The 22,890-nt window shown below is 38.4% G+C and overlaps 1 protein-coding gene across 5 annotated transcripts in view; it reads left to right on the forward strand.

Annotated features, from left to right (window-relative positions):
• Positions 1–22,890, forward strand: part of ADAM22 (ADAM metallopeptidase domain 22) — a 128,538-nt gene that overhangs the window by 61,868 nt on the left and 43,780 nt on the right. For all 5 annotated transcript variants that reach the window (XM_027639445.1, XM_027639443.1, XM_027639446.1 and 2 more), the window contains 7 exons: positions 8,696–8,778; positions 12,289–12,352; positions 12,980–13,049; positions 16,606–16,676; positions 17,162–17,236; positions 19,852–19,923; positions 20,946–21,112. In XM_027639445.1, the coding sequence (XP_027495246.1) occupies positions 12,293–12,352; positions 12,980–13,049; positions 16,606–16,676; positions 17,162–17,236; positions 19,852–19,923; positions 20,946–21,112 (515 nt within the window). In that variant the 5' untranslated portion in view covers positions 8,696–8,778; positions 12,289–12,292. The remainder of the gene's footprint in view (positions 1–8,695; positions 8,779–12,288; positions 12,353–12,979; positions 13,050–16,605; positions 16,677–17,161; positions 17,237–19,851; positions 19,924–20,945; positions 21,113–22,890) is intronic.

Raw genomic sequence — 22,890 nt, forward strand, 5'->3', positions numbered from 1 at the left:
AAATTATTGTAACAAATCCAGACCATAATCTACTTTTTAGTGATAGCAGTAAACTAACTGAAGAAGAGCTGACAGGTAGTCTGTGCATCTGACACAGTTTAGCAGGGGGTTCCTGCAAGGTTGATGTTCAGAGTGCTCTCATCTAATATTTTCATTAATGACTTAAAAAGTATTTGTTTATTAATGAAATTTGCCAGCGTTGCAGTGTACAGAAGGATCAGTTGGAGAACTGACTATTTTTGACCAATGAAGTAAACAAAAATGGGATAGAAAAAAAATGGCAACTTCTTACACTAATTGTAGGTGTTTTCACTGTATGATGGAAGTTCATAACTTGAAAGTTCCACAAGAAGATCATTGTGTAGTAGTGGAACAGGGAACAACAGGATGGAAGAGAACTGTGGTCCTAGAGTATGCTGGTCAAATTACTTCCTGTGGGTTTTGACCAGAATTAATGTTACTGTATGAGCCTTGATGAAGAATTGACAAATTTTTTTAATTTCTGTGTGGTTTTGATTGCTCTGGATATCTTTTTTTAGCAGTGTTATGCTGTCACAGTGAATTGATAGGCATTGAGAAATATTTCACTTTCCTGTTTTAGCATTGCTTAAATTATGAAACCCTTTGGGGTTTAGTAAAATGTAGTATCCTCTGTGGGATAACAGGGCAAGATAATCAACCCTTATACGTAATGCATTTGCAGTACCATTTTTTATATCTGATTATCTCCCTGCTATTACTAGCTTGCTTTCTACATAGATTCTGCTACCAAGAAGAAGAAAATTAGAAGTGGCAGCTTTCTGTATTAGGAGTCATTCCCAGGTCATGTTTTTGCATATACTACACTAGAATGAATCTCTGATCATGATTCATGTAGGATTTTGCAGGTTTAATTATTTTGTCTCCTTTTTCTTTGTGACAAAAAAAAAATTAATCCAGTGGGTTTAGCTAGTTCTGGAGGGGAGAAAATTGTCAGAAAGTGGGAGTCTTCAAGAGCTTAAAAAGTATATCTTACTGCAGATGTGGGCTCCAGTGATAAAGTCCTAGTTCTGCTGAAGTGACAAGTCGAGTGACTTTGTGACCATCAGGAGTCACCTCTTGTGTACTCTGCTGCAGTCTTCACATTCCCCAGAAGGAGGGCAGCTTGAATTTGCAGAAAAGTCTTGCCAGACTTTGTTCACCTCCGGAGTTATTTTCCATATTGTTGTATGCTACAACATACAGCATACATAACCAGAAAGTGGTAGCAACCAAATGTTCAGTAATCTCAGACCATGCGAGGACTGATTATAACTAAGAGAAATTAATTACTGCTATAACATTAAAGAAGTTATAATCACTTTGTAGATGCTCTTACTAAAAAATGAAAGTATCTTTTTGGGTTTAACTTAATCCCTTTGAGGGGGAATTAGCTAAGCAAACAGAAGCTGCTGTACTTCTGAAGGAGCACTTCCATGTAAGACTTCAATGTGTTTTGGCTTGACATCTTTACTTTCTTCATCTTGACTTCTGTAAATAGCTTTGCCTAGACACGTCTGTTGTTCCCTATGGATACCAACCTGGCACTGTATTATATACAGTAGGTTAATGTTTCTAGACACAGTGACAAGCTCTGTGAATTTTCATTTAAAAAGGAGTTCCTGTTATTCAGAAATAACGAGCCAATAAGGTGTGGTGTTTTTCTCCATTTTCCTCAAGACATTATCTTCTGCTGACTGATTGGTATCCACGTACATGTTGTGTTGTGTTTATAGTAATCCTGTAACTCACATGCTTATAACTTGGCTTTAGACTTGGGGTAGGCTGATGACCTGATGAGACAGATTAGTATGGGTAGATTTTAAAGTATGTTCATACTGTCCCTTAAAATGTTTATCTCCATTTCCCTGGAATAGGCATGCAGGAATGGAAAAATGCCTGTCGTTAAAAATGACTTGACACCATGACTAAGAGACACTAGGCACTGCTACGAGAGCTGACTTAAAAGACAACAACAGAGTAGGCAGGAAGAGGTAACCTGTTCTCCTCTGCCTCATCTTTGTCTGGCAGCTGATATTTAAAATAATTTTCTCTAATGCCAAAGTAAGGCAAGGGAAGTCAAGAGGCTGTTTCCCAAGCAGATGCCAAGGCAGCTTCCAGACCAGATGGTGTTGTGCTGGCATGAGCTCTCTGTCCACACCCTGCAGCTATGTTCGTAGAGCATCTTCTGTCATAGCTACTGGGCAGTAAACAGAAGCCTCATTTGGCCTCTGAACTGGGAAGCTGGGCTGATATGTTGTGCCATCTGCTGAAAGCACCTACTGTGAGTCACCGACAGCAGTTGGAGTGAGTCGCCCATGTGCAGGATCCTGTCACATACGTGTGTCTCTATTTGTTAAGAGTGCTGGCAACAGTCTTTAAATATGGGCATTTTGTGGGGAAGACTTGGAAGCGGTGATGCTTTATCCTAATTTTGGAATCCATCTCTGTGATTTCAGAATTTGAAACAACGTTATAACCTAATGTGACTACAGCTTGTTGGCTCTGAGGTGTATGCGTACATGTGATAGCTGTCTTCCTACAAAGGGAGGGCATCCTTCACATTTTCAAAATGTTTGGCTTTCGGGCATCTGCAGTACACCATAGGAAGGTCCGGAGACCTACCCTGCAAAGAGGTGGTGCCAGGGTCCCTGAAGTTGTTACAGAGCTGCGTAAGAGCTAAGCCCAGGGCTCTGCTGTCCTGCAGCAGAGCCCCACAGCTGGCCCCCCACCAATTGCTGAAGCACATGTCAATGAAAAAAATGTTCTCTCTCATTACAGTTACGTAGGGCAAAGTACCATTTTGACTTTTGTATTTAAAAATAGAAACCGATCCCTAACAGGTTGTTTTCTGCTGTAGTAGTCAGGAGCAAGTGTGCATTTTCTTTTCCTGTTGCTGTTGTTCATGCAATCTTAGTTATGCAGTTTGGCAAGTAGTGGCCCCACAACAGGTAGCTCTTTAAAAAGCTACTCATTATCTGACGCTTCATGAAATGGTGTCTTGAGCCTTAGCTGGCCTTTTGGGAGCTTTCTGCTGTAAGGAAAGAGGGAGATGTATTACTAGGATTTCAACTAGACCAGCAATCTCTTTTCCTTTGGATTAATGAGTGTTAAAATAGGAATATGTAGAAGAAGGAAGTACCAGAGTGTAGCATGATGTTTACTGGCCATCACCTCTCCTAATAGCAGAAAATGGCTTACTTGAAGATCTGATTTAAAAGCAGATGAATGTGCATCCTTATTTTCCTCCCCTGGGAAGGTCATAGTGTCTCTGAAGCGAATAGCAAACACTGTCAGTGTATGGTCAGCAGATGCTTTCTTCACTTGTGACTGCAGAGAAGAGTGAACTGCCATGATTACTGCATGTTGCCTTAGTTGTTTCCCCCTTTATTATGAGTATTGGTTAATGTGTTTTCATCTCTTTTGTGTCTACTCAGCAACTGGTGCCTCTCTGATTATGGACAAACTATCTCAAAGGATAAAAATGAGGACAGATTTTACTTCAATTGCTAACATCTACGTCTTCTCATTTTTTAGTATCTTTGGCACATTACCTGCCTGACAGGCTGCAGGGAAACTTTTGCTGGCATGGGCAAAAAGGTTCCATCTCATTGGCAATGAGCTGTAGCAATTCACAGGGCAAATACCTCTAATTCAGGATTTTGCTATAATTAGGCAAATGAAGCATCAAGATGAAGATTATATCGCAAAGTGACCACTATCATAAAGATTAATTTGTTTTAATCGACCCTGGGGTCATTCTGATTTTTTTCTTATTTTTTTTTTGTAGGAGGTTATTACATTTTTATCTCTCCAATTCAATAGACTCCTTGTTAAACAACTGTATATTTTGTATTGCCCTTGGATGTCACCGATAAGGCTGAGAAGTTTCATGAAGGAAGGATAACTTACTGATGCAAGGAAATGGACAAGAGCATCAATGGCATTGGCAGAAAATTTGCCTTGCGTTATGCAAACCACAGCATGAACAGTGGCTGAGCACCCTGTGGGGGCAAAAATGTTGAACTTGTCTCTACTGTAGCATTAGTGTGCCCTTGGATATGGTGTGAGTGTGTGCCTGTGTGGATTGCAGGTTTGTGTCACAGGCATTGTCACCAGGCTGACCTCATCTCATAGGAGATGACATTTAGCCTAATTTCCTCCCACACTCCATACTGGCCAGGTTCAATTTTAGAGCAGAAACTGTAAATGTGCCACTCACGCTTATGGCTGGCATATGTTAGAAGAGCGGTCTAATTTCCTCTTATCTTACACAAAACCATTCCCCAGTAGCTGACAAAGGCCGGTGTGGAGGTTTGATTTGCTGAGATGGGCAATTATTGCCTGCTTTTGAGAGAGCAGAGAGATGCTCTAATAGCTACAGGAAGCCAACAGCTCTTCACAAAACACCCTTGATGTTCTGGACTGAACTGCTGTTGATGCTGATTTCAACTCTTCCCTATGGGGGAAGTCTTAATTTTCATATGGGGCCAGAATATTTTTAGGAAAAAAATTAAGATCTTTTTTCAGCTTCTATCTCAATTCTACAGATACCAACAGAGAAGACAACCCCAGTCCTTAAGAGTGGTTCCAAGAGCAGAGGAAAAGAGAGATATAATGATTACATTTAGTCCTTTTGTGGTCTTAGATCTCCCATATACTGTGATTCCTCCTCTCATACAGTGTATTTTTTTACAGCACTTGCTATAAAAGAGCTTTAGCACATGTCAAACCCAACATAATTTCAGCCTCAGCAGTACAGGAAGGCAATGACAGTAAACTTCTTGTCCAAAGTTACATGTGCCCTAAAGAAAACATTGACCTGTAGAGTCCCTGACTCTTAGTACAGAACCATAGAATCATAGACTCATTAAGGTTGGAAAAGACCTCCAAGATCATTGGGTCCAACCTTTGACCAAACACCACTATGCCAACAAAACCACAGCACTAAGTGCCACATCCGATGGTTTCTTCAACACTTCCAGTCTCAGAATTTGTAGCTTTAAGTGCTTCTCTCCACCAATTTTGTGAACTGTTGAAAATGAGTCTTCCATATAGAAAATATACAATTTATACCCTTCCCACCACATGCCACATGTTACTGGCATGTTTTGTCCACTTGATACACGGTAAGGAGTGCTAAGTAATCACTGTTCCCAGAGCCATCCAGTGCTTGTGCCATCTGATGTCCCTGCATCACCTCCTACTTCCTTGCTGAGATTATAAAAATCCTCAGAACTTCACTTAGGAGTATCCTGACAGCAGGATTTCTTATGGTGAAGAGTTCTCTTCAGAAAGAAACCAACACGCCACTAATGCATTAAGTACTTGAAAAAAACCTATTTTCATTTGAAGAAATGAAATTAAATTTTATTAACTGAAGTTGATTTTATTAACTGGTTTGAAGGGACTTACATTATGGTGATAGGAACATAAGTACATACATAAAAAATATCCCCTAGATGACAGCATATAGAAGTGAATATTTTGTAGTGATAAGATTTGGTCTCTGAGACTGAGATCACAATTGTGTTTCTGTCTCCACCAGACTACCATAAACTTTAGGAGATCAATGAGTTGAGTTGAATTGATTTGATTGAATAGAAGTTGTGTGTCTGAGTTATATTTTTCCCAGGCAAGAATTTAGAGACGTTTTTCTTATGTTTTTCTTTTCTAGATCTGTATGCGTAAATTTTTTCCCATGAATTTATTACAGAATAAATTAATTCGAAGGTACTGCCATGGGACATTTATTTGATTCTCATTAAGAAGATCAAAACGCACTTTTGAGCCACAGACTGGATTCTTAGTATGAAAAAGTGCTCCTCCTGTTTGCAAAAACATGGTTTTGCAAGCTAATGGAGCCTGAGATTCTATTTCTGGTACATATTAACTACATTTTCTGAGAACAAACCAATTTGTGTAATTACTCCTTCCACAGCTAGAACTCTCTACAACTCCCTACTGATAGTCTTTTCAACATTATTCCCATATTCATGCACTTATTCCAGTTATATCTTTTACAGGAATACTGCTGCAAGAATTGTCTTTAGAGAGTATTTTATTACTCATAAGGTTTTAGATCATCCACATAATTTGATTGTTAGTTTTGTTATTTACCTATTGGAGTTTCTCTTTTTTACTTTTTATTCATATATTCCAAAAAAGACCTGAAAACCTTAAGCAGTCTCATGATCCTGTAGTGGGGGACACCCTACAGATTGAAAGAAAGAAAATCTCGAATGAAGAGAGCTATAAGTAGCTAAGATATAGAAGTAAATAGGTGTAAAAAAGGAGAATAAAATGGAGAAAATGAGCCAAGGTTTCAGGAAAAACAATGTAGGGTCTGAAATCTAATGTAACTTGGGATGTTGGTGGCTGAAATGCATGTGAGTGCAAAGCAGAAACTCAAACCACCTCCTTTTCACTGTACTTGGTCTGTGTCCCAAACCCTTGTTAGTCCTGAGAAATGCTGGTCCAAGGGTGACATGTTTTACACCTTCTGCCAGACACTCTGTTGTAGCCTGGTGCGAGTCAGCCCCAGAGCTTTTCACCAACATGAGACAGAACATTACCTGTGTGGCACCAGTTTTCTTTCAGACATCTGAGCAGAGAAGTGCCATGATGGGCATCATGGTGGTTAATGTACAGCTCAGTTTGGTGAAGGTGTTCTGTGTCTGTACCAAAGGCAAAGATACCAAGATAGATAGGCAGTGGAGGTGGCTGCAATCACTGCAGCAAGTGGAAGGGAAAAGTGGTATGTAGAAGAGAGGAAATAATAAGATGAAATGAAACTGGGGGGGGGGGGGGGGGGGGGAAGTGTAACACTTAACAGAAGCTGTGCCACAGGGATTCTCTCGCTGAGTGAAGCAACGAGCCTGCCAAATAGTGTCATTGGTAATCTGTTGGGTCAGGTGTTGCATTTCTCTGCAGTGCTGCTGCTGTTGCTGCCTCGGGTGTTCTGCATTGGTGCTTTGGGGTCCGGCAGCAGCATGGCATGCACAGACCCTCCAGTGAAGGTTATGAAGAAGAACTAGCAATTTCCAGTGATCAGGCTGAGGTCAAGTCCTTTTCCCTGCATGCAACTGTGCTCTGATAAACAGGCTCCTATACTCTCTTAAGGAGAGCACCTCATACCAGTGGCATCCATGCTTTGTAGCTGCTTTCAAAAACAGTTTGCTCGTCTTGTAGAAAACAGAACAGGATTTCCCAATCAAAATACAAAACTACCTACAGATTCTATGTATTTTCTCACCTTTTGCCTCATCTTGATAATTTTTTTCATGTTTGAAACATAAAATGCAAGAACATTTAATGTCAGATGTCTAAAATGACTGTACTATGCATCATGCAAGTGACTGCTGGCTTCTGAAAAAGCTGTAATTGTAATGCCTTTCCCTCTGTGCAGTAAATGGACATAAATATTCACATGGCTGGGTACATTAGGCTAGGTAGACTACACATTTGATGAAACAAGTATTTGCAAATAAATGCTATTAAAGAAAAAGCACACTGAAAATCTCCTTCATAGTCCTTTAATCAACATTAGTGCATTACAACATAGCTGAATTTGGTAAGGCACTAATAGGTAAGTTCTTCTGAAGGGTAGAGTGACAGTGAGAATTTAAGGGAAGTTTGGATTTTTTTCTAATTCTGCATACAAGTATTGACATGGTTCAATACTGAACAGATTTGGTGCACATGCAGTAGGGCTTCCATCCCTATCAGTGAAATTAGGGGGACTTTTTGAATAGGGTCTGCTGGATCTGATTTGAAAGGTGTATATTTTATTTGCAGAAGAGGCAGATATTAATTTTTGTTGTATTTCTTTACTGTTTAGTTACCCTTAGAGTTTCTATTATTTTTATTACCCTAGTGACTACTTCCGATTTACTCTTTTTTTTACTGAAGCATAACATCCTCATGAGAGGAAGAGGAGGAGCAAACACTGATCTCTTCTCTGTGGTGACCAGTCATAGGACTTGAGGGAATGGCTTAAAGTTGTGTAAGGGGAGGTTTAATATGGATCTTAGAAAAAGGTTCTTCACTCAGAGGGTGGTTGGGCACTGGAACAGGCTCCCCAGGGAAATGGTCGCAGCACCAAGCCTGACAGAGTTCAAGAAGTGTTTGGATGATGCTCTCAGGCACATGGTGTAACTCTTGGGAATGGTCCTGTGCAGGGCTAAGGGTTGAACTCGATGATCCTTGTGGGTTCCTTCCAACTCGGAATATTCTGGAATTCTGTGGTTATTATTTGGTAAAATACCTTTCTCCTCAGAAGAAGGAAATTGCCTTACCCTCAGAGCAGAGTTCATCTTGTCTGATGTAGCCATGTGCAGAGCAGATGCTGAGCCTAAGCCCCCTACTTCCAACTCTTCCTGGTCAATGAAGAAAGATAAGCACTTCTGGAGTAATTTGTCTCTGAAATCTGTCTCAGGATGTCAGGGATTTCGCACTGAAAATATCTCCATTCGGTGTAGCATGTCAGGATGGTGTTTGTCTAAGTACAAAAGCATGGCTAAAAGGAGATGGGCTGAACACCCCTGTGAGTGATAGTCAATTCCTGGTGTCATGTGAGTGGTTTGGATATGTGTTTTTGAAAAAACAGTGTTTGACAGTATGGTGTGTGATACTGTGGGATGTCTTGTGGATTTACAGTCTCAATTTCCAATTTCAGGGAGGAGAACATTGCTATTATCAGGGAAAAATTCGAGGAAATCCTGTATCATTTGTTGCCTTGTCAACATGCCATGGATTACAGTAAGTTTGCTCTTTTAGTTTTACTGGCCTTTTTTTTATTACTCTTTGAAGGAAAGTAAAGCTATTTATAGTAAAATAATATATGTATATAGTAAAATAAATGCTATTTATTTTCCTACTAGTTTGTCACCAATATTAAGTACTCAGCAGTCTTCAGAATTTTTTTTTTTTTCAAACTGAGTACTTATGGCAGTGGCCAGGTATTGTTTTAAGATAATTTATTAGAGACAGCAGAGTAGAAGTAGCTGAAAACATCCTATTCTACAAGAATGAAAACAATACCAGTGTACCATTTGGAAATTATGTCTTTTCTTTTTGCTACAATGATGTATATTTTTTTTTTAAGCAGAGTTGCTGTCCTTAAGTTGTGGCATTGAATAAATACCTTTGATATAGTAAAATCTTGAAAAATTTAGAAGGAAAGATATAAAATGGTGCAATAATTTTGCTTTGAATTTCATAATTTTAGTGATAATATAATTAAAGCATCTATCATCTGAAGGTTACATTAAGCTGTGTTATTGATTGTACAGCTTTTGGACCTGTCTGCTTTTGGTACTATTTAATGATGCTGGTCAGGTTTTCAGAGCAACCAAGCAACTTCAGTACTTGTTGCACCTGGGAATTACAGGATCTCAGCACTTTTGATACTGAGGTCAGCTTGAAAAGTCACAGCAGCAAGTGTAGAGGTTATGTGAGCTTTGCCTTTTTCTGCAAAAACGGGGCTTAGCTGACGGAAATCTTCAGCCTGTTGTCTGTCATCAGCTATTCTGTAGTTCTGGTATCAACCATATAAGTACATATATTTAAGTAGTGTCTTTCTTTTATACTTATATGTTCTTTATTAGGAAGGGCGAGAATGCATGCAGAAGGCTTGCATCCTTGCACTTACCTGATTAACAGCTGTGCAGCTCAAGAAACTTGAGCCCAGTTTCAGTATGGACAGTGAGACTAAAAATAGTAGCATCCTAATGCATCCTGAGCCACTGCATGGCTTCCATTAGCAGTGATCCATTAGGTCTTGGCCCCTGCTAACTCCTGGGAGAAAAAGCAGGAAGGAAGGAGAGCCTGCATCTGTCCTTCCCTGCCCTCTTTTTGTGGGTTTATTCTTAAGACTGAGCATCCTGCTGCTCTATATTCTTAAATGGCCTGATATTCAGATTGGTCAAATTGATGCATCAAAAATGATGCATTTTTTTAATTGTGTGATTGAGCTCTCTCTTGAGAGTTATCTTCCCCCCCCCTCGACCTCCCACCCCTTTTTTTTTTCCTGTTACAATAAAGTTTCAGCAGAGTTATTCTTCACACAGTCTTTCTCTAGCAGGCTGGTAATTAGGGCATCCAGTACGAGAAAGTAATGCTTTCCTGAGCTGTATTAAACTCACATTCTCTGACACTGCATTTCTGTCATTACAACTAGTTCCTACACAGTCGAATTTAAATGATAAGTAATTACTAGAAACTCACACTGAGAATCAGAGTTCCTTCACTTCAACCACAGTTTGGAGCGCCTTGCTGGAATAAGGGAATACGGGAAGAGTTGTCTTCTGATAAGGTCTACAGGGCAGGACATTTGCTTTCATGAATTTTAAGAAGTGTATAAGACAGAACAGATGCCTTTAATCGAATAACAAGCTTCATATTCTCAAAGTTCATGCCAGTCTCTTCTCTTGCATATTAGTACCTCTGGATCTCAGCCAGTAACAGCAGAATTTTTCATACATGTGAGAAAATGTTGGGCTTTTTTAATCATAAATTATAAGTTCTTCTGTTGGTAATGTCTGTTTTGTGTGCTTCCTTTTATTAGTTAAATTGATCAGATGACTGGCTGACAGAATAGTTACAATTATGAATGTCTTCTCTTAATGACTTTACTAATGACAAAGGTACCTTTGCAACCTTAACTTCCAGCGAGCTGCTTTGTTTGGATTTTTGTTGTTGTTTTCTGTGGGATGTGCAGTAACCACGGTTTCCTATGGGTTAACACAAAAAAGACTTTGAATGCAAAACACAGCGGTTGCTGGGATATAAATAAGCTATAGTCAGGCAGCCCTGGGTTTGGAGGAGAGGACACAGGCAGCAGGCAGGTCTGGGATTTTGCTGCCAGCTGGTGGTGAATGTTAAAACTGCCGTTACTGCTGCAAATTTGACTTTCATGGCTACAAGTTTGATTGTTTGAAGACTATACATCATCAAAATGCAGGTTTTTGAAATGGCCCATGTTTTGGTGTTGGTTTCTCTCTAACACATCCATGAGCATGGGGTTTATTCACAGCACACTGGGCTGTTGAAGTTGTTTGGAAAACAGCCATTAATGCTTTAAGAGGACAAGCCAGATCTATAGGTCAGCTGTGACTATTATTGTTGTCACTGTTGAGTGACTTGATCAGAGATCAGTGCTGCTGGGTGCACCAGTCTCATGAGAAGCTGTTTGCTGATAGAGCTTTATCTTGCAGACTGTGCTTAACTAAAATTGCAATTACAAGGAAGTTTTGCCTGATAAAAAGCTACAGGATATTCCTCAACCTCACCTTATTCCCAAGCAAAGAAGCTTCAGCAGGTGCTAGAATATTTCACCTAAGCTGTGTAGACAGTATTTACTTCTAAAGAGTAGGCATAGGTAATTTGAATGGTGAAACAGCTTTACATTTTAGAAATTACTCATGCTCACACTTGATGTATGTTATACAGTCAATAACCCAAGATACTTCTGTAATTGTCAATTTTGCTGATTAGGAAAACCTGCTGCATAAGAAAAAAGAAAAGTATCTGGTTTTGTTGTTTATAATTCAGTGTTTATTTTGGGTGTTTTTAAGAGTAATGTAAATAAATAAATAATCTTGCTTTTGTGCTGCTGTTGAGGTCTATGTGCCTAATTTGAGTTCACAGTTCATATTTATGGCCAAGCTTAAAGACCTTAGTAGTGGCCCTTTGAAAGGGACAGGCTGATACAACCTAATCCCAACCATGCATGTATGCCACTGAAATAAAGGCAAAAATATTAAAAAAATATGCTGATTTGCTTGAAGATCAGAGTGGTAGTGATATAAGAAATACTCTTTGACTTTATGGTCTTACTATAATACCAGTATCAACACTATCTTTAAATGAAATGCTGAGGAAAGAGTTAATAAAACCCATTAAAACCTAACGTTAATTCAATTAAATAACATTTTTTTATCTGTTGAAGGTAGATATCTCTTGCACGGGAGTGGGGGCTTTGAACTGGATTTTCAGTTGGCTAAATTAGTCCATGTTTTGGTGTTTGTATATGTTATAGAGGTTTGTGGAAGAAAGAACAGTCTGTTTCACCACAGGAGAAAATCTTCGTTTCTGAAGTGAAGAAACAAAAGATTGGTCCAAAATTGCATTCAGTTCCTGAAACCAGTTTTAACTGCTTCCTTTTCTAAATATTTAAATTTTTAAAGTATATGAACTTCTTAAACTTAATTCCTTGTTGCACCAGTATTTGTTTAGTAAATCAGTATTTACATTTTCTGCTCTTTACAGTGGGATGTTCTATGATGGAAATCATACTTACCTTATTGAGCCAGATGAGAACTACACTTCAGATGTAAGTAGACCTTACAGTAGTCCTGCTGTATTTGTTGACTACGGTCATCCATGGGTGCAGGGTAGGTGTAAGGCTGTGAGACCAAAGGATCATCTCCTCATTCTCCACTCATTTACCTCATATGTAAGACTCCATCATCACAGACAAAAATTAGGCAGTGTTATATATATATATGTGTGTGTGTGTGTGTACTCCGTAACACTTGGCTGTAGAGCAGTGCAGCGCAGAGGGTGATGAGGGTCCCTTGGAGCCAGCAACAGAAGCCCTGTCCCCTTCTCTGGCACTTCCTGCTGTGGATTCATGACATCATTTTCCTCCTGGTTCATCCTTGACTCTAGTTCAGCATCTCCTACAACTCTCATTAACTCTCCCTGGGCAGCTCTCTTAAGACTAGCTTTAGGCATGCTCAGCTACTCTGATGTACTCAGATATTTCCAGTGAAAGATGATTAACTGTGATGTTAGTGATCATATTATAGCTGGGTAAAGGAGAAGAATGATGCCTTGCAACTTGCTTGTTCTCTGGTATATGTGCTGGATAAAAAGAACCTTTGCAGTTGTCTGTTTAAGGCTCATGAGATGGATTAGTTTTTCCCAGTTTAATTCTTGCAATTATTTACTATTACAGGATGACTTCCATTTCCACTCTGTTTACAAATCCAAGTTGATTGAGTTTCCTTCTGATGACCTACCATCTGGTATGATTTTTTGCTATTCATGAATTATGAAATGTTTTAGTGTAAGGCCAAATTTGTTAATGGTATTTGATAGATCATCTTCTGATAGTATATTGTTTCTTTTTATATATCTTCTTTTCCCCAATTAAGTAAAAAGGCACTGAAAAAAAGGATTTTGATGGAAGTGCTAAAAGAACCCTGAATCCAATGAATGAAAGCTCTCCTAGAACTTCATGATATATGTTTCTCTTAAAAAATCATGTGGTGTATGAACTGAATTATGTGCTAGTATTTGTAGAGCGGAAAGGATTGAGGTAGCCTAAAGATGATAAAAATAAACCTTACATTGCCAGTGGTTGATAACTCTTCATGAATTTTTCCTGTTTTGAGATACAGGGCAAGTACCATGGTGTGAACATAAGCATGGGAGACAAGAACTTGCCAAATGTCACTGCTGTTCAGTGACTCTCTCATCTCCAGTCCAATCAGCATCTTTCACAGTACCGGCTCTGATGAGAGCCATGCATTTCAGTGCAAATGAATATAGAGGCAGAAGTGGTTTCAAGTGCTTGTATGATGAATGCCCACGAACCTTTCACATTTTGTATGGACAGAGAAGGGTTTTTTAAAAAAATGAGTTTTCATTCAAGAAGTTGGCATGTTAATTGAAGCTAAAATTGCAGTATTTATGACATATCCCCATTCTGTCAAGGATCTGCCAATTTTACAGATGCGTTTTCCTACTCTATGATATATATCCTAGATAAATAAAACTTTTCGTCATAAACACTGATGTTTTAGTACAAATCATCTCTAGACTAATTTCTTCAGGAGAGTTATGAATGTCCAGTCTTCTTGTTACAAACTTTTTGTCCTGTGGTAACAGTTGAGTCTGAGATCTTATGGTGCTGAGTACTGCACATAGAATGGTCCTTCCCTGGAGCACAGTGTGTGCAGGTTTGGTAGTTGTCAAGCAAAGAAGAATAATTCAGAGAGATAGTGAGGAAAAAGCCAAGGGAAATTGCTACAACTGGCTCGCCTAATTTTGGTTCTGAAGAATATCTGTAGGATACCGTGTATGGAGAAATAAACTTTAACTCACAGTCTGCTTTCCCACATGCCCATACTTGCTTTTGTAAAATTGTTTGAAAAGGTGTTTCTGAGGTTTGTAGTGAAAATTTCCATAGTTATAATACATCCTCATTAAGAATCTCACAATTTTTCTTTGTCAGTGTTTATTCAATTTATCTCTCTTTAAGTCATCCTCCATGCATAGCCACAGCTCCAGAGGACGAGAGCCCCATCGATGTCTCTGCGTGGTCCTGCCTCTTCCCTTCCAGTGCTGAAGAGTGCTGAGCGTTGTCTTGACTTGTCTTTTTTTCTTTAAATAATATTGGCAATTAATTGCTAATAGTATTGTTATGATTGATTTTTTTAAAAGTACTACAGCAGAATTATTATTAGTAGTAGCAAACATTGTGCTACGGTATTTCATCAGTATTTCTTACATTCCTTATTACTCTTGTAATTTATCAATTTGACCAGACTAAGGAAATCTTCCTTGAAGCCAAGATTTTCCTCTTATCTTTGAAAGAATGTTTGTATAAGCTAAGATTTCCACTCAGCACTGCATTAGGAATGAACTGGATGTATCATCAACTCCAATATTAATGTTAGAAAGGGAAAAAATTCAAGTAATAGGGATTATTTGCTATCAGTGATAGTAAAAGCACACACTGTTATACTACAGTATCACTATCATTGATAGCAATGTACTTTTTACATTCTTTTGCTCCTTGTGTATTAAAAAGAAGGTATTGCACAAAAGATTTTATTGTACAGTACTTTGGAATGGTCTGAGAGGTAATAGGGCTTTAAATAAGGAAAGCTTGGATGGATGACTTGGCATGCTTTAGAGCCTTTGACTTTGTATTTACTAGACTATATTTTTCCCTACAACCTGTGATGCCTTAGATACAGCCTTAGATAACACTATGGTATTGAAGGTGCTGTTTTTCAAATAACGTGTAACGGATGTCCCTTTTTTTTTTTGAGTTCACTTGAAAAATGTGTAGATGTGACCCTTAGGGACATGATTTAATTGGACTTGGCAGTGTTTGGTTTATAGTTGGATTCAATGATTTTAGCAGTCTTTTCCAAGCAAAACGATGCTATGACTGCGAATCCTCATTACAGTTTTTCAAGGTAAACTACTCCCATCAAAATATCTTGTTAGGCTTTTGTTGATTTCGCTGGTCATGTTCTGTTGCCTGAAGGCTCTTGGCTGGAAATGTACTGTGTGTGAATTCATCCAGCTTGTGAATTATAACACAGTGTTAATGTGTTAACATTAATGGCTGCATCATTTCCCTCTGGAGATGACTGACTTCTGGTGGTGGTAAAACAATCACATTTGCTGGTAAAGTTATCTGAGACCCTGTATACTTATTGTAAATTATTTTTTTATTAGTTGAAAAGTGTTATTTTTAACAGTTTCGTTACTCATGTAATTAAACCAAAAATGACAGGTTAAGATCCAGTTGTGTAGCACCAGAACACATGCTAAATTAATTAACATATATAAAACATAATAAAAATAACACTGTAAGAAAGTTTTCAAGATTTAGTTTCTCACCATTGCAAACTCAAGAGACTGCAGGTCTTTAAGCTATAAATAGGGAGCCTATGGTGTGAAGTCAGTAAAGGGAAAAAGAAATATTACAAATGAAGCAACTGCAAACATTTAATTTACATGTCTCAAAGAAAGATCTTGGGGTTATGTGAATAGCAAACACGTTTATACAAGATAAGGAAAGAGGTTTCTTTTGTATAGGGAAAGAGAGGCAGCGACTATGAATGTAAGATTAATGATGGAAAAATACTTCTTGGACATTTAAAAGGGTGAGAACAAGTATTGTCTTCTGCTTAATTTATAATGTGTCCTTTTCCATGAGTGGCTAGTAATAGATTTGGTGAAGGGATTTGGCAAAAGAATAAACTACTTGGTGCATATGATTAGAGGTTTAAGAAATTAAAGACACAGTGGGATTAGCAGGGAGGAATATTGTATTGATAAGTGAGCATTGCCAAATCTTATAAGGTTTCTCCCAACGCTGACATATTTTCCTTTGTGAATATAATCGTCTTAAAGCATTAATTCTGCCTTCCATGCTCTTCTTATTAATTTAGGTAGCTATTGCAAGAACTCTGTCAATGGCTGCTGAATTCCTGAAAATGTTATTCACTCCATGGAAGCACTGTACTAATAATATTTCATGCCCAGTGTTGGTGAAGTTTTGACATAGAACATCTGCTGTGCTTTCAGAAGTGTGACACCCACAGATCATCTGTTTCAACAGACCCAGATTATCACTAGTAGAGGTTTTAATAAGAGCCCTGTTACTGAGAAACATCTGTAACGTTGCCTCCTTTCTAGTTGGAAACTTTAAAAAATGAGTTGTTACTGCATCTGATGTGCTGAAGAATGCCATACTATGGTTTTGTGGCATCAGGGTCCCTAATTGTTGGAATATATTCTTGTAAATATTCAGTGTATTTGTCTGTGTTTTCTGCTTAGAGTTCTGGCAGATGAATGCTACATCACAGAATTTTGTTGTAAGGCCAAGACACAAAAGAAGGAAAAGGCAGGTATGTGCCAATATGTTTGTTTATAAGTAATATACCATCAAGTTTTTGTCATGTCTGCTGAGTTAATTTGCCCACATGGAGTTCTGCTGCTTTTGCTGGTTTGGCATGAGATCTCTATATCAATACAGCTGTTACAAAAAGAGATACATAATGTGAGCTGAACATTGTTGGGTTCTCTTGGACATTGCTTACGTGAAGAGTTATTAAATTGTTAAATACTGCTGAATTTCAAATGAAAAACTGTTTTCTCTCATTTTGAGTATAGGGTTTTATCAGAAACTCCCATTAATGAAATACGTATATTTTTTTTATGTTCTGATGGTGACAAGTAGCTCACTTTATTTTGATTCAAAATAAATATTCTAAACTGAGGGTTCATTCCCTGTTTATTAAAGTGGGGGAACCACTAAGCACAGGTGTTTGGTACCAGTTACACTCTCTCTGTATCGTAAGACTCTAACCTTAGAGTTATATTCTCTCTGTAGGTTCGTCAGATTCCACGTAAAGTTGAAGAAGAAACAAAATACATTGAGTTAATGATTGTAAATGATCATCTAATGGTAAGACTGACACACTTCAACATCTTACATTTATAATTAGCATCACCTTTAATTGATCCATAAGAGATAACAATTAAGAACAATATATGGCCAGATTACATTTAGTATGTCCTTAATAAAAAAGATTCTGGTTTCATTAACCATTGATGAAGTTGTTTCTGAATTTTGGCAAGGTAATTACACAAGGAATGCAACTAGGCCTGAGTATCAGGCAAAAGGGTCATAAAGCAGTGTCAGTGTGACTTAAGCTGATGATTTTCTTTCTGGCTTTCTTGAACACTTCTCTTAGTTACAGCCACTCAGCAATCAATAGTGCAGTTATTGCAGTTGACAATGGGGAAATTAATAGTGACTACATTTTTTTGATACATCCAAATCAATATAGGGAAATTATTTTGTTAAGCTTGTATACTTTCTCTGGGAGAACATAAATAGGCTCTTTAATGTAGTGGAAAGAGACATAATAAAGATTAGTGTATTGAAGAAAAACCAGGCTCATTGAAGTGGGAAAAGGCACAGATTTATGTAAGTGAAGATGATTAATAATTAATGAAAATATCAAAGGAAATGGTGAATTCTTCATGCCTTGCAGTCTTCAAAGGCAGTGTCAAACACAAATGATAGAATCCCATCTTGAAGTAACTGGATAAAAGTTCAGACTGGTGGTGTTCATCTGATTGGTGACATTAGATGATTTTATGGTCCTTTATGGCTTTAAAAATCAAAATATTTCTATACGTTTTGTCTACTCTTTGTTTAATGTGCAGCGGTTCTCTCAAACAATACCCAAATTGGCAAAAATAGACATCAAAGTATACAAGGAACGTGTCACTGTCCTTGGACAGCGTGCTCCTCCTTCAGCTCAGTTTGGTGAGCATAGCAACAAATTCTTGCATTAAAACGAGTAATAATGGATGCAGATTCCCTAAATTGGTGTAATTGTGTTTGATCCTAAAGACATGAAGCAACAAGTTTCACCTTGGGACCTTAGCTGTTTGGGAAGATTTTCTCCAAGGACCATGTTTTCTGACTTTGATTAATTACAACTACTGCAAGAATCAGTCCACTTAGGAGTTTATTCTCGGAAGCAAATGCCAGTGAATATCCATGACTGAAGAAGCCAAATAATCTCCTCGTGGGAGAAGGAAGTATCATTGTCAGCTCTGGGGTTGTCCCTTTCCCCATTGCCTGGGCTGGTGGACATGTGTATTTAGATTTCCCTCTGTGCATCAGTCGATGCCTCGCTCCAGGTGCACTTGGTGTGGAGCTGACACCGTAAACAGTTGGAGCTGCTTTTGCTGTTCACCCTCACCAGTTATTCCCAGAGGGCACAATGAAATTCCTCCTCTGGTCCAGGGAACTGGCTACATCCCACCAGTCCCCCTGGGGTGCTCACCACTGCGAGGGGTGCAGTGCCCGCCTCTCTGCCCTCTCAGCTGCTTGTCCAACCGTTGCTTCCAGCTGGGGAATAAAGTTTTTAAAACCCAAATGGACTTATAAATTATTATACTGAAAATATTTCAGTAGGCCTCCAGTGTCTCTAAGTATCCTGAAGTGTGAGATTTTAACTGCAAATAGAGACTTGAGTAGTATACTTATTTCCCTTTGTTTCAGTGTTTCATTTTCCATTTATTTTTTAGCTTTTTCATTTCATCCTTTCTGTCATTTTTAGATTCACAGTCCTGTTCTTCTGGCTTTTTGGTTGTTGGTTTGTTTTTTTTTTCAGTAACTTCCTTATTTTTGGTGTTTTTTTCCCCCCATTCCTTCTTGAAACCATATCTTTTTCACCCACTAGTTGCTGGGCACTTCTTCTTGCCCACTGTAAGATCCTAACTTCCAGAAAATATGGACAAATTTCACTCCAAAATCAAACATCATGGGGCACAAGATAGTTAAACATTTCTGAAAATCTTGTCCATTTTGTCCTAAATTACTCTGAGATACTTGTGACTTCCATACCCATGGTGCTCATTCATAAGTGTTTTTTTCCTGTAAATAGGAGTACCTGGACAGCTGTTTACAGTGTGATCTTTATAGAACTGCATTACAGATTTCAGTAAAGGTGCCATTGTAATCTGATTGCTGAAATGATTTGAACCAGTTACTGTGGCATTTTGGGAATGTGTAACTATACAGGCAGAAAACAGCTTGAGAAAGAGAACTGAAGAAAAAAAAAGGAAGTCTGTTAGATTAGAACATGGATGCAGGCACTTCTGGATTTCTGGGATAACAGCTTTGAAGGAGTCTCAACTATAGAAGTTTTTTTGCTAATTTCTGCATTGGCATTTGTGATGGACTTTAAATTTTCCAACAATAAAGATAAGAAGAGTAACAATATGTTGTGGTTCTTATAGCATTTCCCAGTAAAGGCTTTAGAGTACTTTCCAAACAGGAATTAATAGATCCTCACAACAGCTGTTGTAAAGAATATCAATAATTTGAATTTCTGAGCAATTTTCCAGTATTACTTTTTGTCATTACATTCAGCACAGGAGACCAAACTTTGCACGGGGGTTTTACTGTTGACATAGTTGCTTTTTAGTTCATTCTTTTTTGGAAATGGAGCTTATTTTTCTGAATTCTGCATGTGTAACTTGTCTGTGTTCATTTCGCAGTGTAAAAAGCACCGCTTGTCAGTCGGCCATACTAACAGCTATGCTAAATCAGTTGTGAACATGGCAGATTTAGTAAGTATCACTCAACTAAGTGTTCTTTTATGTGTGAGATGAGTCATATGATTCTCCGGGCGATGTATGCAGGAGTTGTCAGTTCATTGTATACCAATAATAATGTATGTAAAGATCACAAATTTTCATCTAGAACCACAGTCAGCCACCTATAAAGCCTCTGTCTAACGTAATGCATTAGAGACTTCTTGTGGCTTCAAATGTTTAAGTATCCTGCTGTATCAATGTCTTGAGGGTATTAAAGAGCACCTTAGATATGACAGTTTTTAACACAAAATCCCTGTGTTGACAACTTGAAACCCAAAAGACAATCTGAAATAAGAATGCACTAAAATTCTCCAGAAAAAGTGCATTTGAGTAAATGAGTAAGAATAGGGATGTAGAGGTGGGCTATGTGGATTATATCTATGATGCTAAATTGGATGAGATGCTGCTCTTGCACCTCACCCCACTAAAATATTGCTAGAAAAAGAACAGTATTACTAGAAAAAAATGCTTGAAAGTATTTGGTGTGGAGTGTCAACCCCCAGCATTGAAAGGATGGCCTCTTTTTTGTGATTAAGCCAGCATAAGGTTAAATACTCCTCTAGAGGTGTACAACAGTAAAAAATATGGTTTTATAGATCACTATTCAGTACAAGAGAGCCCTTATGTGTCACTGGGGTAAGCTGGATTTATAAAAGACCCATTAATTCCAAATCTTCGTGGTATTTGGAATGGTTCTATAGTAATTTTTCAAAAATCATATCTTTCTTCTATGCACCTCTGCCTGTGTAGGACCTACAAGGGATCTTTTTGCAGACTAAGAGAACTGACTGAAGAATTAGGCCTAGAATTTAGATTTTACTTTGTTTTCATGTTTGTTGGGTTTAAGGGAGATAAAATCACCTGGGAGAACCTAAATTGTGCTAAAAGAAGCTAATTATTTAGTTATGTAAAGATGCAAGCTATTTCAAGAAAGGGTAAAACTCACCTTTGTTCTATTTGACATAATGTGTTTGTTCATTCTGTTAATATACTAGATATATAAAGAACAACTTAACACCAGGATAGTATTGGTTGCCATGGAAACCTGGGCTACTGATAACAAGTTCACCATATCTGAAAATCCCTTGGTGACCCTGCGTGAGTTTATGAAATATAGGAGGGATTTTATCAGAGAGAAAAGTGACGCAGTTCACCTTTTTTCGTACGTAACCTCGTGTGATGTTTTATTACTGGGCTTTTTCTTTCCTTGGGGGTTGATTCTCACAAGTGGCTCATGCATCTCCTTTCTGTTGTGTGTGTAATTCAGAAAAAAATGTTTTGGGTGGGGAGGTGGAGAAAAGATAATGCACAAATTGCCTGCCAATGCAACTAGAGGTTTGACTCTCGTTCTAGTTTTAACGTACTAAGACTGAGCTGCATGTGCTGTAATCCTTTGTTATTCTGTGCAATTACCTGTCCACAAGTGCAGATACCTGGAGGGTCATGCATGGTTCCACCTCGGAGGTTGGCTTCTTCAGCAGCAGAGCATGGATGGCCCTGTTGTATTATTTAAAAGCAGAACATCAGTTTTGAAACCAATGAGGTTTCCTGCTTAAGCACACTATGGCCTGCTTTACTTTATTGAATGACCTGCATGCTGCAGGATTACTCAAGTGTTTCAGATCCTCCAAACAGTTTGTTCTCCCAAGACATTTGAGCTATAAGAAGAATAAGACAAGAGGAATGTTATTTTCTCTAAATATCTAAATTGTTTTGGAAATAAGATTGATATAATAAAATAGAACCTCCAAAAATAGAGGAGAGGTTCATGGCTGAAATTTCTGATCCACAACAGACAGGCCATATGAATATCTTTTAGGGTCCTTTTTCCCCTGTACTGACTATTTTAGAATCCTATATGAATAAACTTAACTTAAACACCTCACTTTTACATTACTCCGGTATGATTCCAGGATACCCAAGCCCAGTATCCATCCTTTCAGAATTTTTGCACATGGTTATTTACTGTCATTGACTTCTGTCATGAAGAAAGCTGGTAAGATCTGCAAGTTGTGCTTGTAGATTTTTGTTTCTCCATGGCTCAGATCTTCATCTGTTAAATGGGAATCAGGTTTTCTCACATCCTTCATGGATGTTCTCTGGTACATTGTAAGATCTTTGGGGGGAAGTCTTGTTCTTGTGAATGTGTGTGGATTGACTATGACAGAAGAGAACTTGATTTGGCCTGTAATGCTAATTCTAGTGCTATCTATAGCGCCACCAAATGGTGTTTGAGGTATTGCATTCATAGATTGTTTAGAAATAGCAGTTTCTGAAATTGAGTGAGACATGGCTAAGTTGGGAGGTGAGGTTAGCCGGTGTGATGGTGCGGTGGTTACAAATGAGCTTTCACCTTCATCACAGGTAGCCCATTGTATTGTTTCTCGATGATTTTCTTATTTTTTTGAGAAAAATAACTTGCCAGGGCTCAGATGGATCAGTACTCTCAAGCAGAGCAGAATATATTTTGTCTTCAGTAACTGGCAGTCGTTCATGCTGATGTGGTCAGCGCCAAAGAGGTGACTAGATTTAGGCTTGGAGTGCATCTGTTCCTTGGATGAGACGGGCTGCAGTTTCAGGGAATTTTCACCTAGTGCTGCATCTTCCACTAATGCCTCTCCCTATGAGTTTTTACCATCAGCATTGCCCATTTAGACAGTGTCATTTTACTAGTTCCCCTGCGTTGGCAGCATGATAACCTCTCCTGCACTCTGCCTGTAGCATGTGCCAGCAGAAGTCGCTCAGTGCAGTGGTATGTCAAGAAACAAAGGGCTGGTGAGATCCAGGTGATTTGACAAAATAGTCCTCTTCTTCTTATGCCTTCTTGTATTCGGTATTCTGAGAAGGAGGAGGCAAGATGATATAACTTTTCTGGAGATAATTTGTCATGTGAGGTGGTTATCTGTTTTTCCCATTTTGTTTCTGCACAGTTTGCAGTGT

This window comes from Corapipo altera, unplaced genomic scaffold (assembly GCF_003945725.1).
Source record: "Corapipo altera isolate COAL_440 unplaced genomic scaffold, ASM394572v1 44, whole genome shotgun sequence".
In the NCBI taxonomy this organism is placed as follows: domain Eukaryota; kingdom Metazoa; phylum Chordata; class Aves; order Passeriformes; family Pipridae; genus Corapipo; species Corapipo altera.